General features: G+C 31.4%; 2 protein-coding genes across 2 annotated transcripts; one reads left to right on the forward strand and one right to left on the reverse strand.

The window, feature by feature from the left end:
• Window positions 1-325: 325 nt before the first annotated feature.
• Window positions 326-8098, reverse strand: LOC21404914. Its single transcript, XM_024170998.1, has 4 exons — window positions 8040-8098; window positions 1709-2356; window positions 938-1627; window positions 326-633 (listed from the first exon to the last, which is right to left on the reverse strand). Exons 2-4 carry the CDS (start codon window positions 2336-2338, stop codon window positions 541-543), a joined length of 1413 nt encoding a protein of 470 aa, XP_024026766.1. The 5' UTR covers window positions 2339-2356; window positions 8040-8098; the 3' UTR covers window positions 326-540.
• A 5522-nt stretch (window positions 8099-13620) lies between these two features.
• On the forward strand, window positions 13621-14696 carry LOC21404915. Its single transcript, XM_010106401.1, has 2 exons — window positions 13621-14010; window positions 14460-14696. Exons 1-2 carry the CDS (start codon window positions 13621-13623, stop codon window positions 14694-14696), a joined length of 627 nt encoding a protein of 208 aa, XP_010104703.1.
• Window positions 14697-16357: the final 1661 nt, after the last annotated feature.

The following is a 16357-nucleotide window of genomic DNA, read 5'->3' on the forward strand; positions in this document are numbered from 1 at the left end:
ATCTGTTATGACCTATTGATACTTGCTGAGCAAAAGCTCATTAAGTTTGTTCGTGTTATAGGAAGCACGGGTAAGGCACCAGCTCCCTAAAACTTGATGCTGGGCATGTAGAGAGGGTGTAGCAGCGGAATGTGGGCAAGTGGGTTGTGGACACATCATGTGTTTTGGAAACGCTGCTGAACTTTATATGTAAAATAAAATAGTGTTTTATGTATTTAATGACTAGTGTAATAGAATGTTGTCAGAATGCTACAGCATTTTAACGTACATGATAAGATTAAAAAAAAAATGGCCTGAAATTTTAAGAAGTTATAATTAGGGTCGTCATAGAGGTTAAGAAATGCTAAATATGAGTATAGGATGACGATCAGAAGTTAGGGTCGTCACAGATAGAGATAAACAGTCTTAGCAGATCATCAAGTACACATAAGCTGTTGCAAATAAAGCTAATACCAAAGCAACATCAATATTATACAATAGGTTCAGTTCAAAAAACGCAGATTACATTCCCTTCTTTTCTGCAAAAACTTGACAAATTAGTCAACGAGCACTTGGTTTCCGGTTTGGGTCCCTGATGAAAGTATTGGTAAGGGCAGATTCCGAAACAAATGAAGACAGTAAGAGACGCACAGCCTGCAAGTTTGGAAAAGTAGTACTAAAGCAATGAAATTGCATAACCCTTTTGGGGAAAATACAAAGCAAGAACAATCATATATAGTGCGTAAAAAATTATCACAAACATTTCGCAAAATTTGTTAGTGTCTTTACTCTTTGGCAGTATTCAAATGGGCAATCTTTTGAACGTGTCAGTATTATTTTTTTCCCTAACGGACCCCACATAAAAGTGAAGGAGGTTTTAAGAAAAAAGAAACCAAGTTAAGATCAGGTGAGAAAACTGCAATTCTGCAAGCACAGGATATAACATATATAGGCTTACCTCCTCTTTGCCCACATGCACAACTTGCGCTTCAATGTCACTGATGGGTACCTTCATTTCTTTGAGAATGGACATGCAAAAAATCGACGAAATAGGAGTGACGGTCAAGCTGTCTGTCACTATGAACATCGTCGAGACTCCCGTTAAAATACCTTCATCACTTTTACCATCAACTGTATTGTGAGATTTAGCATCGATAGGCGTAAGGCCATGATATTCAGAATTTGTGGGTGCAGACTTAATCCCTAATAGATCATTCTTATAGCTAAACCCAAAGGCAAGGCTTGGACTGACTAGCATTTCCTTGTGGTGATTTGACTTGAAAAGTTGCTCATCAAGATCCTTAACACTCTTGTACAATTGGTCTATGCATCCATTAAAAGAATTGGTGTCACGTAATTTTCCAGCAATATGCCCAAGTGGAACGGTTAGAAAACTCAAGACTAAATTAACGAAGTCCTTCTTTGCTTCTGCGTAACAAACCCGTTTCTTAGATTTGCTAATCATTAATTTCACTGAAATCTTTTCATCCTTCTCTTGCATGTCCTCTTCCTTTATTTGATTGGTTAGCTCATCTCGGTTAAGGCTAGGACTATTTTTGTTCACGTCCGGCAGATCACCTTTATTCTTCAGAAAGACTTCTGTCAAAGGTGTCCTTGATTGCAATGAGCATATGAGCAAATTCAAAACCTGAAAGAAAAACAAGTCTCTGAACTTACTGATGCTACAAAAATACCAAAAATAAAGGGGGATAAAGGGAAATAAAAGTACCTCTTCTGTTCCAACATTGAAGGTCCTTTCGTGCGCGTTACACATGTGATCCGTTATATCATGCTTGGCCAATAAAGAGAAGCTCTCTAAGCTAGACATATGCATCACTTGTAGCCCATCACTAATTATAAATCTTGCCATTCCATTAACAAACACGCCTTCGCGCTTTCTGACCACACTCTTTGTGATAAGCAATTCCCGATTCATGGGACGTCCGCATTTACAAAAGACATCTCTGTAATGACTATAACTATAGTTTCCACAATGCAACCTGCAGGTGAATAATTTACGCTCTGTATTGTCTGTATTGTCGATTTTCAGTTTAAGGTTCATGCAGTTATTTTCAGCCTCACTGCGGGGACTTGAAAACATGAGTTTACCAGCTTCACTGTGGAAATGAAAATGGTGCAGATCCATATTTTTCACACTTTCATACAAATTGTTCACACAGCCCATCGTCAGTGGCATTGAGCGCTCTTGTGCAAGTCTGATAATGGTACCAAGAGACATTGTCAAGAAACTGAAGAGAACATCGACAAATTCATCGTCTGATTCGACGAAGACAAGTTTGTTCCTCTTCTCATCTACCACGGCTTTCAAGCTAATAGAATCCACAGTTTTACCTTCCATCGACGTATGAATAAATCTCTATTCAATACAATGAGAGAAATAGAACAATATTGAGACTAGTCAATTATTGAGCTTAAATAGGGGTATTGAAGTTGAAAAATAGCAAGTCGCACTCAACATCTTTATATGCATATGTTTAAGGTTGAAAAAAGGAAGCCATTGTCAAGTTAACTAATCAAACGTTTTTTCCCTGCCACTTTCAAAAGCAAATGTGTGTGTGTAACCCTCAAACAGTCATTTTAACTTAGAATACTGTTGTTCAACCTGAAGAGAACTAAATAAACAGTAGAACAGACTTTCAAGCAAAAGAAAACAAATACCAAATGGATAAAACAGAATCTGTATCCTTTTTTTTTTCCTGTGAAACTTCCTCAAATAGAGGAGAATATTATCAAAGAAAGCAAAAGAATACAAATCAGAAACTCAGAGAATCTGTAAAAAAAAAAAATCAAAAGAATCAATCGAAACACGAACGTAATATGAATTTTGAAGACCATGATGCCCGAAACTATGACCTCTCCAAGAAATTCTGAAGAATAACAAACCTTGAAGTGGGGAAGAAAATTTTCAAATCAGTCGAGTTTTTTGTTTGCTAATGTTCAAATTACTCGAGTTGAAATAAAATGTTTCTATCATTACCTGTTAGAGAAAAAGTGTTGCCTTTTATAATACCTTCTGTCCAGTCGAATTCCCACTCACTATTTACTAATTAATTATTATAATTAGTTTTCAATGGTTTAATAAATAGGATTATTATCAATGACGACTCTAAATTTTAAGTTCATTTTCAATTTACTGGCTGAGCTTTAAAAATTCTCGTTTTACCTCATAAATTTTAAATTGTTCTCACTTTAATTTTTTTTATTATAAAATTTTGTTAAAAACTAATAGAAAAAAGAAAGTAATACAATCGCGTGGTAATTCTGTTTGAATTTCTGTTAGAAATAAACATATAAGAATCACATGGCAACAGTACTTCACTTCCTTCTTTTCCATCTAATTTTAACAAAAATTATAACAAAATGAGTTAAAGTGAGAACAATTCAAAATTTATGAGGTAAAATGAGAGTTTTTAAAGTTTAAGGAGCAAACTGAAAGAGGCACTAGTGATAATAATCCTAATAAATACTTGTCTCCCATCTTTGGACTTCGTAATGAATATCTAACGTAACCTCTTCCTAAGAGATTAATTGTTGGGATACTGGCAAAATCTAACAATTACTCCAAGCACAATCTAGACCGATCAGTTTTCCAATACCCTACTAATTTGGAAATGTAAAGTCGTTCTGTTACTTCTAGACCACCTTACCCTAGTAACCTTTTCAGTTTTCGTTCCAAATGTTCGATGAAAGTGTTTGTCTTTCATGTTTTTCTTTCCAATAACTTGCTTCCAAGTTTGTTTCGATAATGTTAACATACTTATGCTTATCAGATGAATAGTTAAAAAAAAATCGTACAAATGACAATGACGAGAATTACTTGCCTAGACAGCATTTAAAAAAAACGACAGTCACTTGTAAAACGACAACAAATTTCGGATGTCAACAGTTGCAGAACGGGACAACAGCTTAGGAACGACAATGTTCTTTAAATGATGATAATTATTAGAACCTACATACTGTCATAGAAACAAGGCAGCAGCAGCAACAACAACAATAAATTAAAAAGTCTCAACTCATGCTTATCTTCTTCTACTACTTAAAAGCACAAACTATCCTAAACGGGCCTACAGTGACGTGGGGAAGAAGCTTCCTCTTCCTCGATTGTTAATAGATCATTTAACTGCAACTCTTGGACTGACCAGTATTTTCATTGTGGACATTATTTGAGTTGAAGTATTGTTCGTCTAGATCCGGACACTCTTATACAACAAGAGATCTAAGCATTTTTTCAAAGAGCCATAATCAAATACTTTTTTCACCATAGTCTATCTTAACTTAGATTAAAATTAACAAAGTCTATCTTGCTTCCGCGTAACAGACCAAGGTTCTTAGATTTGCTAACAAAAAGCTTGACACACAATATATTCATCCTGACTTATCATGACTTCTTTGATTTGAAATCAGCTAACCAATCTCAAAAAAGAAATTTCAATATAGTTTAATCTTGGTACTGGTTTATGCTTCAGAAGAATTTCTGTCAAAGGGTGAAAGCTTCTAACATAAAGGAAAAGATAAAAAAAAAAAAAGATAAGTAACAACAAAGAAATGACATTTCAGAAGAATTTAAGGAAAATGGGTGCAAATTTCTCTATGTCAAGTATCACCACTATGAAAAAGCAGAGAAATTTTAAGATTCTTTGGTATTAATTTTCATCTAACATTTTTCTCTCCTCGTTCATTGAGGAGAAGAATTGCACTTTATAAGGTATTGAGTTTACATCTTAAAAGGTTAACCTAATTAAATAGGGTGACCCAATATTTTTATATAACTGTGATTATGTTTGTATTTAAATGATGTGGGATTTGGGCATTTTTACTCTTAACACACCAATGGTCTCAACACTCTTGTACAAATTGTTTAATGAACCCATCAATGTTGGTGATTGATTAGAGGCGAGCCTGATGATGGTTCCAATTAGGGTCGTCAAGAGACTGACGAGAACATCGACGAAATCTTCATCAGACTCAGCATAGATAACTCTGTTCTTCTTCTTGTCAATCAAGACGTTTAAGCTAATAGCATCAGTCATGGATTATGAGATTTGGTTCCTTTTTTTCGTTCAAATTCAGAAAGCATCAGTGAAAGGTTAGGACAGCGTATATATCGCATCAAATCTATTTTATTCGCACAAAACACGTATGCTTACTTAAATAAGAATAATTTAAGATTCTAAATGAGCTTGTTGTTCAACATGAAACTTAAGATATTGACAAATAATCCTTTCGGTTAGCAATTGTGCACTAGGTAATCGAAAACTAAAAGGCAGTGGAAAAGAAAAACATTGCGCAAACACCAACCTCTATCCAAAACAAAATTAGCAATATAGTCTAAGCTGCACATACTATAGTCTAAGCTATCTCACAAAGCAAAATCAATTTAGAATAATTTTAGGTTGAAGCAATATAGTTAGGTCTCGTTCACTTCACTGATTCGAGTTTAAAATTTAAGTTTTGCTACAGTAAAAAGTTCTCAGAAACAATCACATCTAACTTTTTTACTATCCTAAACGGGCCTACAGTGACGTGGGGAAGAAGCTTCCTCTTCCTCGATTGTTAATAGATCATTTAACTGCAACTCTTGGACTGACCAGTATTTTCATTGTGGACATTATTTGAGTTGAAGTATTGTTCGTCTAGATCCGGACACTCTTATACAACAAGAGATCTAAGCATTTTTTCAAAGAGCCATAATCAAATACTTTTTTCACCATAGTCTATCTTAACTTAGATTAAAATTAACAAAGTCTATCTTGCTTCCGCGTAACAGACCAAGGTTCTTAGATTTGCTAACAAAAAGCTTGACACACAATATATTCATCCTGACTTATCATGACTTCTTTGATTTGAAATCAGCTAACCAATCTCAAAAAAGAAATTTCAATATAGTTTAATCTTGGTACTGGTTTATGCTTCAGAAGAATTTCTGTCAAAGGGTGAAAGCTTCTAACATAAAGGAAAAGATAAAAAAAAAAAAAGATAAGTAACAACAAAGAAATGACATTTCAGAAGAATTTAAGGAAAATGGGTGCAAATTTCTCTATGTCAAGTATCACCACTATGAAAAAGCAGAGAAATTTTAAGATTCTTTGGTATTAATTTTCATCTAACATTTTTCTCTCCTCGTTCATTGAGGAGAAGAATTGCACTTTATAAGGTATTGAGTTTACATCTTAAAAGGTTAACCTAATTAAATAGGGTGACCCAATATTTTTATATAACTGTGATTATGTTTGTATTTAAATGATGTGGGATTTGGGCATTTTTACTCTTAACACACCAATGGTCTCAACACTCTTGTACAAATTGTTTAATGAACCCATCAATGTTGGTGATTGATTAGAGGCGAGCCTGATGATGGTTCCAATTAGGGTCGTCAAGAGACTGACGAGAACATCGACGAAATCTTCATCAGACTCAGCATAGATAACTCTGTTCTTCTTCTTGTCAATCAAGACGTTTAAGCTAATAGCATCAGTCATGGATTATGAGATTTGGTTCCTTTTTTTCGTTCAAATTCAGAAAGCATCAGTGAAAGGTTAGGACAGCGTATATATCGCATCAAATCTATTTTATTCGCACAAAACACGTATGCTTACTTAAATAAGAATAATTTAAGATTCTAAATGAGCTTGTTGTTCAACATGAAACTTAAGATATTGACAAATAATCCTTTCGGTTAGCAATTGTGCACTAGGTAATCGAAAACTAAAAGGCAGTGGAAAAGAAAAACATTGCGCAAACACCAACCTCTATCCAAAACAAAATTAGCAATATAGTCTAAGCTGCACATACTATAGTCTAAGCTATCTCACAAAGCAAAATCAATTTAGAATAATTTTAGGTTGAAGCAATATAGTTAGGTCTCGTTCACTTCACTGATTCGAGTTTAAAATTTAAGTTTTGCTACAGTAAAAAGTTCTCAGAAACAATCACATCTAACTTTTTTGCTACAGTAAAAAGCTCTCACATAAAATCACATATCAACTCAAATTATAAACTCGAATCAGCGAAGTGAACGTGCCCTTAGTGAAGCTGCACAACAATGACCCTAAAAGGAAAAGGTAATTTTGTTCTGCCTTTTATGAAGAGCTTTGTGGCGGGAGAATTTAAACTCAAGCCGCCAACATAAGATGACGTGTAAGTATTAATAGGCCAAAGTTGCAACTAAATAAAAGGTGGTAATGAATCCTAATTATTAAAGAACAAGTTATTGTTAAGTTGTGAATCCTAGATGTTGTTCTTTTGTAAAGAAACTCAGAAAAAATTTAAACTCAAGTTACAACTTTATTTAAGTTCGTGTTCTTTTATAAAATTTGAGTTTGAACTCGAGTTTGGGGCTAAACTCAAGTTTAAAAGTTTTCCCTTCAACTCAAGTTCAGAAACTCGAACTCAAATTGATGAACAGTATTTTTTCTATTCTTAAAAATACAGTAATTTTTTCGTTTTAATTCTGATTGAGATGATTTTTTTTCTATGCATTCACAACGAAAAGACGAATAAAACCTCACCCATATATCCTATTAAAATTTTTCATCACTATTGAGTTTTTATTAAAATACTATCTAAATACAAATTTAAGTTTTGGCCCACCCAAACACAAACTCAAAAAGATTCTCAATTTAAATCATAACTCAAATGTGCACATCCAAACACAAACTTAAATTACAACTTCAACTCAAGTTATAACTCAAACTCAACTCAAAATAATCACTCAAATCACCATAACTCAAAAATGTAAAAGAACAACCCCTAATTATTAATTCCGACAGTTATTGACTTAACGCGTAGATATTCATGGATCGACCTTTATACGGAAATTTAGAATTTGTATTGTGTAGATCAACATAAAAGGAGACAATCAGGCAAGTACTTCAAGTAAAGATAAATAATGTTCAAAACGATGGTTGATGAGCAAGTGTAGATTATAAAACCAAAAAGAAAAAAGAAAAAGAAAAGAAAGAAACTCACAAATAGACAGAGTTCAAATTAGACAGACCGAACTCCAAAGAGAGATGACAAGCATGGCAAAACCGTAGTACCTGAAAAAATTGGACCTTCTCAGAGTTTGTGTGCCTCGATCGTACGCAATATAAATGAAAATAATGCAGACATACAGGGAAATGGTAATAGAAGTGTTTGAGCAAGGAGTAATATAAGCAGAAGAAAAGTGTCATTGGTCTTTCAGAAAGCTAAAGGCACAGTTCTATTTCACGGGTCCCCATTTTAGCTTTTTTGAGAAAAGTTACTTAGCTTAGAAGAAAATTACAACCACACTACACAGTCACGAGTTGACCTAAAGAACTGTACAAGTAAACGCAAATAAATGTATAGCTTCAAAGAGCAAATGAAAGGCCGCTAAAACGAAAGGTGTTTAAGATCTAGGCTAATAATAAAAAAAAGGTATGTTTCGTTTTTTAGCTAATAAAAAAAAAATAATTTGTTTAGAATATATATGTAAAATATGATCATTGAATGAGTTCATTCACGAACAACTAGTTATTAGTACTTAAGTGGTTTTTTCTAATCTAAACATAAAAAGTACCGATCAGTGATTCACTAACTAGACATCGTTAATTTCTCGTATTTAAAGTTTTAAATTTTAAATTTTTACAGTTAAAAACACTTAAAAATATTATATATTATTTTTTTTACAGTTAAAAGTTCTTAGAAAATATCACATTTCAATTTAAATTGAAAATTTAAATTCGTAAAATGAACAGGGCCTTAATAAACTTCATTCTAATTAAATTAACTATAAATTAGTCAATTTAATTCTAACTCGGACTTGGCACAATTATAATATAATGGGATTGGACCATTTTAAAATAACTTTGTCACTCATAGAAAAAATTAAATCCTTGTGACATTATAATTGAATATATAAAGTGCAGAATTGAAATTTAATTAAACTTAGTGCATGTTTGTTCGTTGATTCGAGTTTTTAATTCTAATTGAGATGTGACTTTATGTGAGAGTTTTTTACTATAATAAAAAATTAGATGTGACTATTTCTGAGAGCTTTTTACTGTAACAAAATTTAAATTCTGATATCGAATTGGTGAAATAAACGGGACCTTAAATCAATCGAGTGGAATGATGAAACCACCAATTCTCATCATTAATCAAAGTATCAAATTCAAAATAATTCGATTTGCTTACAAAATGGAATTACGAGAAAATTCATTCTCTAAGGCCTCGTTCATTTTACCGATTCGAGTTTTTAGTTTTAAGTTTCTACAGTAAAAATCTCTCAGAAAATGTCACATCTAACTTTTTCTGCTACAGTAAAAAGCTCTCATAAAATGTCACATCTCAACTCAAATTAAAAACTCAAATCCGCGAAGTGAACGAGGCCTAATCTTAATTAACTTTAAACTTTAGCGCTTGAATTTTCTTGGTCATTATAAGAATGAGAGGTTGTCACGTGATGGTTCAAAATACCGTTTAGTTTGTTGATTTGATAGTTTGAGTTGAAATGTAATTTTATGTGAAAGCTTTTTACTGTAGCAAAAAAGTTAGATGTGACTATTTCTGAGAACTTTTTATTGTAGCAAAAGTTATTGACTTAACGCGTAGATATTCATGGATCGACCTTTATACGGAAATTTAGAATTTGTATTGTGTAGATCAACATAAAAGGAGACAATCAGGCAAGTACTTCAAGTAAAGATAAATAATGTTCAAAAAGATGGTTGATGAGCAAGTGTAGATTATAAAACCAAAAAGAAAAAAGAAAAAGAAAAGAAAGAAACTCACAAATAGACAGAGTTCAAATTAGACAGACCGAACTCCAAAGAGAGATGACAAGCATGGCAAAACCGTAGTACCTGAAAAAATTGGACCTTCTCAGTGTTTGTGTGCCTCGATCGTACGCAATATAAATGAAAATAATGCAGACATACAGGGAAATGGTAATAGAAGTGTTTGAGCAAGGAGTAATATAAGCAGAAGAAAAGTGTCATTGGTCTTTCAGAAAGCTAAAGGCACAGTTCTATTTCACGGGTCCCCATTTTAGCTTTTTTGAGAAAAGTTACTTAGCTTAGAAGAAAATTACAACCACACTACACAGTCACGAGTTGACCTAAAGAACTGTACAAGTAAACGCAAATAAATGTATAGCTTCAAAGAGCAAATGAAAGGCCGCTAAAACGAAAGGTGTTTAAGATCTAGGCTAATAATAAAAAAAAGGTATGTTTCGTTTTTTAGCTAATAAAAAAAAAATAATTTGTTTAGAATATATATGTAAAATATGATCATTGAATGAGTTCATTCACGAACAACTAGTTATTAGTACTTAAGTGGTTTTTTCTAATCTAAACATAAAAAGTACCGATCAGTGATTCACTAACTAGACATCGTTAATTTCTCGTATTTAAAGTTTTAAATTTTAAATTTTTACAGTTAAAAACACTTAAAAATATTATATATTATTTTTTTTACAGTTAAAAGTTCTTAGAAAATATCACATTTCAATTTAAATTGAAAATTTAAATTCGTAAAATGAACAGGGCCTTAATAAACTTCATTCTAATTAAATTAACTATAAATTAGTCAATTTAATTCTAACTCGGACTTGGCACAATTATAATATAATGGGATTGGACCATTTTAAAATAACTTTGTCACTCATAGAAAAAATTAAATCCTTGTGACATTATAATTGAATATATAAAGTGCAGAATTGAAATTTAATTAAACTTAGTGCATGTTTGTTCGTTGATTCGAGTTTTTAATTCTAATTGAGATGTGACTTTATGTGAGAGTTTTTTACTATAATAAAAAATTAGATGTGACTATTTCTGAGAGCTTTTTACTGTAACAAAATTTAAATTCTGATATCGAATTGGTGAAATAAACGGGACCTTAAATCAATCGAGTGGAATGATGAAACCACCAATTCTCATCATTAATCAAAGTATCAAATTCAAAATAATTCGATTTGCTTACAAAATGGAATTACGAGAAAATTCATTCTCTAAGGCCTCGTTCATTTTACCGATTCGAGTTTTTAGTTTTAAGTTTCTACAGTAAAAATCTCTCAGAAAATGTCACATCTAACTTTTTCTGCTACAGTAAAAAGCTCTCATAAAATGTCACATCTCAACTCAAATTAAAAACTCAAATCCGCGAAGTGAACGAGGCCTAATCTTAATTAACTTTAAACTTTAGCGCTTGAATTTTCTTGGTCATTATAAGAATGAGAGGTTGTCACGTGATGGTTCAAAATACCGTTTAGTTTGTTGATTTGATAGTTTGAGTTGAAATGTAATTTTATGTGAAAGCTTTTTACTGTAGCAAAAAAGTTAGATGTGACTATTTCTGAGAACTTTTTATTGTAGCAAAACTCGAATTCTAAACTCGAATCAGTGAAGTGAAGGAGGCCTAAGTTTTAATCAATAATTGGTGTTGAAATCAAAGCCTAAAACTACATGTGTGTTTGGAACTCATTTTAAAATAAATTTATTTTTCTGTATGAAAATGAAAATGAAAATGTTTTCAATCTCATACAAAAATTATTTTTAAAAATGTGCTTGATAATTTTATCAAGAGATTATTTTTAGTATAAAAAATCAATTAATGTCTCTCTCTTTTCCTCTTTGCTCAAGAGAGGAGAAAACAAAAATAAAAAATTAAAATTGAACCCATTCATTTCACCGATTTGAGTTTAGAATTCGAGTTTTACTATAGTAAAAAGCTCTAAAAAATAGTTGCATCTAACTTTTTTGTTACAATAAAATACTTTAACATAAAACCTCATCTCAACTCGAATCAACAAAAAATTATTTTTTATTTATCTCTCATTTTATACTAAATCAAAATATCATTTTCATTCTATTTTTTATCTTTAATTATGCAAACACCATTTCTCTCATATTTTTTATTTTTTCTTTCTCAAAAAATGCGATAACTAAAAATAAAAATAACTCCAAGCACATCCTCCAATTTTAGTTTAGAAAGATCTATTTTGCATGGAGGAAATAATTTTGTTAAACCTAGTGGTAACCGGACAAGAACTAAGGTGCTTACCTCACTTTGCTTATGTCATGATAATGACATCACCCATAATAAATAAAGAAGTTTAAGCAACACTGCAAGCTAGACCTCATTTATTTTATCAATTAAAATTTTTTATTTTAATTTTATTATAGTTAAAATTTTTTATAAAAAATTATATTTAATTAAATATATTACAGTAAAATTTTTTTATATAAAATTATAGATTAATTTAAATTAAAAATTTAAATCAACGAACTGAACGAGATATTTGAGTTTTTAATTTAAATTGAGATGTGACATTTTTAATGTTTTTAATTGTAGCAAAAAAAAAATAAAAAGTAACATTTTTAAGAACTTTTTATTATAATAAAAAATTAAATGTGATATTAAAAAAAATTTTAATTATAAATTCTTAAAATTAAAATTTCTCTAAACTGGGTATAAAATGGGGAAACCCATTATCTCACTGCCCTTTTTGGTTGGATAAATTTCTCTTTTAGACATTTGCAGAACTGTGATCATTAGCATTGAACTTCGTCACTCTCATCTTTATCAACTGGACATATGCGTGGCAATACAAAATTAACGCGATAACTATTAAGGTGAATAGGTGATCAAAGATTAGGGTAATAAAATGCTTTACAAAGTTACCATACACTTTCATTAGCTAAAAGCAAAATCCAAAAACAGTCGAGAAAATTAGGGCATATTTTTTTGTCTAAAAAATTTAAAAAAAGATAATTTGAGTTTTAATTTTATTTAAGTTCACGTTCTTTTAAGTTTTAATTTTATTTAATTTTATTTAATTTTATTCAAATTATAACTTTAACTCAAATTATAACTTAAATTTAATTTAAAAATTATATTTAAATTACATTCTAAAAGAACAACTCCTTTGGCATCTATAACCAGCTCAAATGACGAAAAACACTAGTTAGTACTAGTGTTTGGTAAAGTTCACGTCTGTGACCGTTGATCCGTCCCTTGAAGCATCTTGGTTCTTTCACTTTTTAGAATAAGCACTCAAGTGCCTCTTACTAGTTTGGGTGGGATGAGACATTTGACAGGCAATGATCTTTTCTACTTTTTGACGTGCAATGGTCTTTTTATTTTTTGACATGCAATGGTTTTCGTATTTGCATTTTTTGAGCATTTCCTGTGCAGTGTTAAATTAAAGTGTCAAATCATAATTTAAATGCTTGTAAATTTAAATTTTGATTTAAATTTAAATTTTAATTGTGGATCTATTCATTTCATTTTGATTTTAAAATATTTATAAATTTAAAATTATAATTTAAAATTATTTTTAATTTATGTGTATTTTTTATGAAAAAAATACTATTATGATTAACAAATTATAATTTGAATTATGAAATGAATCTAACAACTAAACAATTTAAATTTTCTTATAATAAAAAATTTTAAAAAATAATCACATTTAATTTTTTTATTATAATAAAAATTATCACATAAAATTATATTTTAAATTAAATTAAAAATTTAAATCAGTAAACTAACCTATAATATAATTCAAATTCAATTCAAAATCTAAAAGTTACGGTAATTAAAAAATACAACCGAAAAAGGAATATTCAGAATTTCAGGACTGAAGCGTGTAAACACATGTTGCTAAGCCCTAGCAACGGAGCCGAATCTCATTGCCGGAACCTGAAACTGAAGATCGACGATGCCGACCCTAGAAAGTTCTTCCTATGCTCCAAGGAATGCACAGCCTCCAAGTTTAGGCTTTTGAGCTATTATAAAGGCGCTGTTTGTGAGTGTGGAAAAGCCATGAGCAATGAAGTTTCTCTCTTTCAGAAGGAGTTGGAAAATTCCCCTTCCGATGCTCAAGATGGCGGAGTGTTTGTCAAAGTAATACACAGATATCTGATCAGTGATGACTTAGAAGTTATGCCCTTGTGTATTGCGGCGACCATTTCTTTGTTGTCGAAGTATGGTGTCACTCATTGGAGTACTATTGAGGAAAGAACATTCAATTTGGGAGCAGATGAGGTACGCGAAATCACATTTTTGTCTTCTTCAACTTCCATTTTATGACGTAGGACAGTGATAAAGAAATGGAATAGGAAGAGAGAGAGAGTGTGAAATTGTTGAAGAATTAGAGAAAAGACAATAAAATGAATAATATTAAAGATGAGAACTGGCTATCAATGTTTACCTCTATTTACAGGGAAGTAAAAACCAAGAACAAATGATGAGGACTATCTAACTCTCAATTAGGGGAAATTTACTAATATAACTTTGGAAAACTTACTAAACTCTAATAAAATCTTAGAAAATGAAACTTATTAAACTATAATAGAATATTAGAAAATTAAACTTGCTACTCTCTATTCTTGTCATATTGATTTTCTTCTTAGTTTGTTCTTGTTTCTCGTTACTTTGTTTATTGATTGCTCTTATATAGTCAGTTTCTGAGTTGATATGTTGTCTCTCGTCAGGTTTTGAATTTACTTTTGTGCTCGTTGGTATCAATATCGCCTTTGACATATAGTCTTCTGAAGCATTTGAACTGTGTTCACTATTTCCCAAGAAGAGCATTTGGGTCTCAAACGATAGAGGTGATGGATCAGGAGCAGAAAATTAATGTCAAGCTTTTTGTTAGCAAGTCTAAGAGGAGGGTTATCTGTGCTGTGAAGCAAAGAAAGACGTCGTTGATTTACTCTACAGTGTCCTAACTGTTCCACGTGGCCATATTTTCAAGAAAAATAATGGCAGCCCATTAAGGGGTTGTGTAGTTAACTTGTACAAGAGCGTCCAGGATCTTGATGGGCAATGCTTCAAGTCAAATGACCACAAAGAAGTACTGGTCAGTGCAAGGGTTGCCCCAGGTTTTGGCTACAGAGCCGTATTACTACGGTGAAAATTTAGAGAGGAATTCAGAGCCAGTGCGGCTCATGGTTATGGATTCCAAATCTAGCGATATCGAATTCATAAGCCGTGGGGGGGCTTGTAAAACAACCGGATTTGTTCACAGTGACTGAGAATCTGTCCTTTCTCGAGACATTTGATTTACCTTTTAATGACATTGAGGAGCGAACTGTGCATGTTGGCAAGGAGGAGGTAAGCTCATGTAAAAAACTCTATAAAGAGCAATTTATTAAATTGGTAAGAGGCTTTAGAAAATCTCTTAGAAAGGTTGTTCCTGCTAAATACACACTCTATTTTATTTTTATTTTTTAAAATACGGACTCTATTTCATTAAATTCTATTTCAGACTTTAATTTTTTTTCTTTTAACAACTGTCATTTTAATTCTTTCAATCAAAAGCACTCGATAACTAGTCATCTTTTTTAAACATATTTACAAGAGGCCATTATTTCTCTCTATCCTTTCCCCTTCACCTCGCCCCAACCTGCGCTCATTACTTCATTTTCTGCGGTCATTAATTACAAAAGTGCGCCAAGAGAGAGAATCTATCATACCTGGAGAAAGAAATCCTTTACTCAAATCATGGTTACACGAAGTTGATCACAACAACTAAAAGAAGGCGAGTATAAATCCCAATAAACATACATAAATCCTGACATATTTAGCAAAAAAAATCCTGACATATTGCGATTCTCATTTTTTTTTTAGGGCAAAAAGGCAGTTAAGAGTTGGGGATTCAATTCTTGTTTTCTTTTTCTTTCATCTTTTGTCGATAACATTTTTGTACGGTTGCTGGTATTCTTTGTTAGTATTCGCTAATATGAATATAAGTTGGGAAGATTATTGACGGAATTAAAGAAAGTCCTTGACTCTGTTCTTTTTATTTTCCGAAATAATATTATGTTACTGAAATAATATTGATTGTTAAGCAACTTGAGGAAAAAAATTAAAAAATAAAATTAGATGGTAGATACAAGGATGGCACTCTTATAAATATAAGTGTGTTTGTTTAGAGGAATTGAAATGACACTTGTAAAAGAAGAGATATAAGGCTCGTTTAGTTTGCTCATTTGAGTTAAGATATAATTTTATGTAAGAGTTTTATATTGTAATAAAAAAATTATATGTAATTATTTTTGAGAACTTTTTACTATAATAAAACTTGAATTCTAAATTCGAATTAATGAAATAAATAGAGAAAAAAGTCTGAGATGGAGTCCTCATTTCTAAAACTTGTAAAATAATTTATTTATATTTGTTAGTTTCGTGAAAGGAGTATAGTATTAATTACAAAAACGTTTCTTAGTTAATAAATGGGCATAACTCGTACTCTACCCTAACAAATGTTTTGAACAATCTTTTACAATCAGCGATTTCTCTTATTCAACCTCTCTTCAGCGATTTCAGATCTGGGAAGCGTGCTAAAAATAAAATAAAATAAAATAAAAGCGGTACGCTGATTTTCTGT

The sequence above is a fragment of the Morus notabilis genome, unplaced genomic scaffold (genome assembly GCF_000414095.1).
Source record: "Morus notabilis unplaced genomic scaffold, ASM41409v2 Scaffold101, whole genome shotgun sequence".
In the NCBI taxonomy this organism is placed as follows: domain Eukaryota; kingdom Viridiplantae; phylum Streptophyta; class Magnoliopsida; order Rosales; family Moraceae; genus Morus; species Morus notabilis.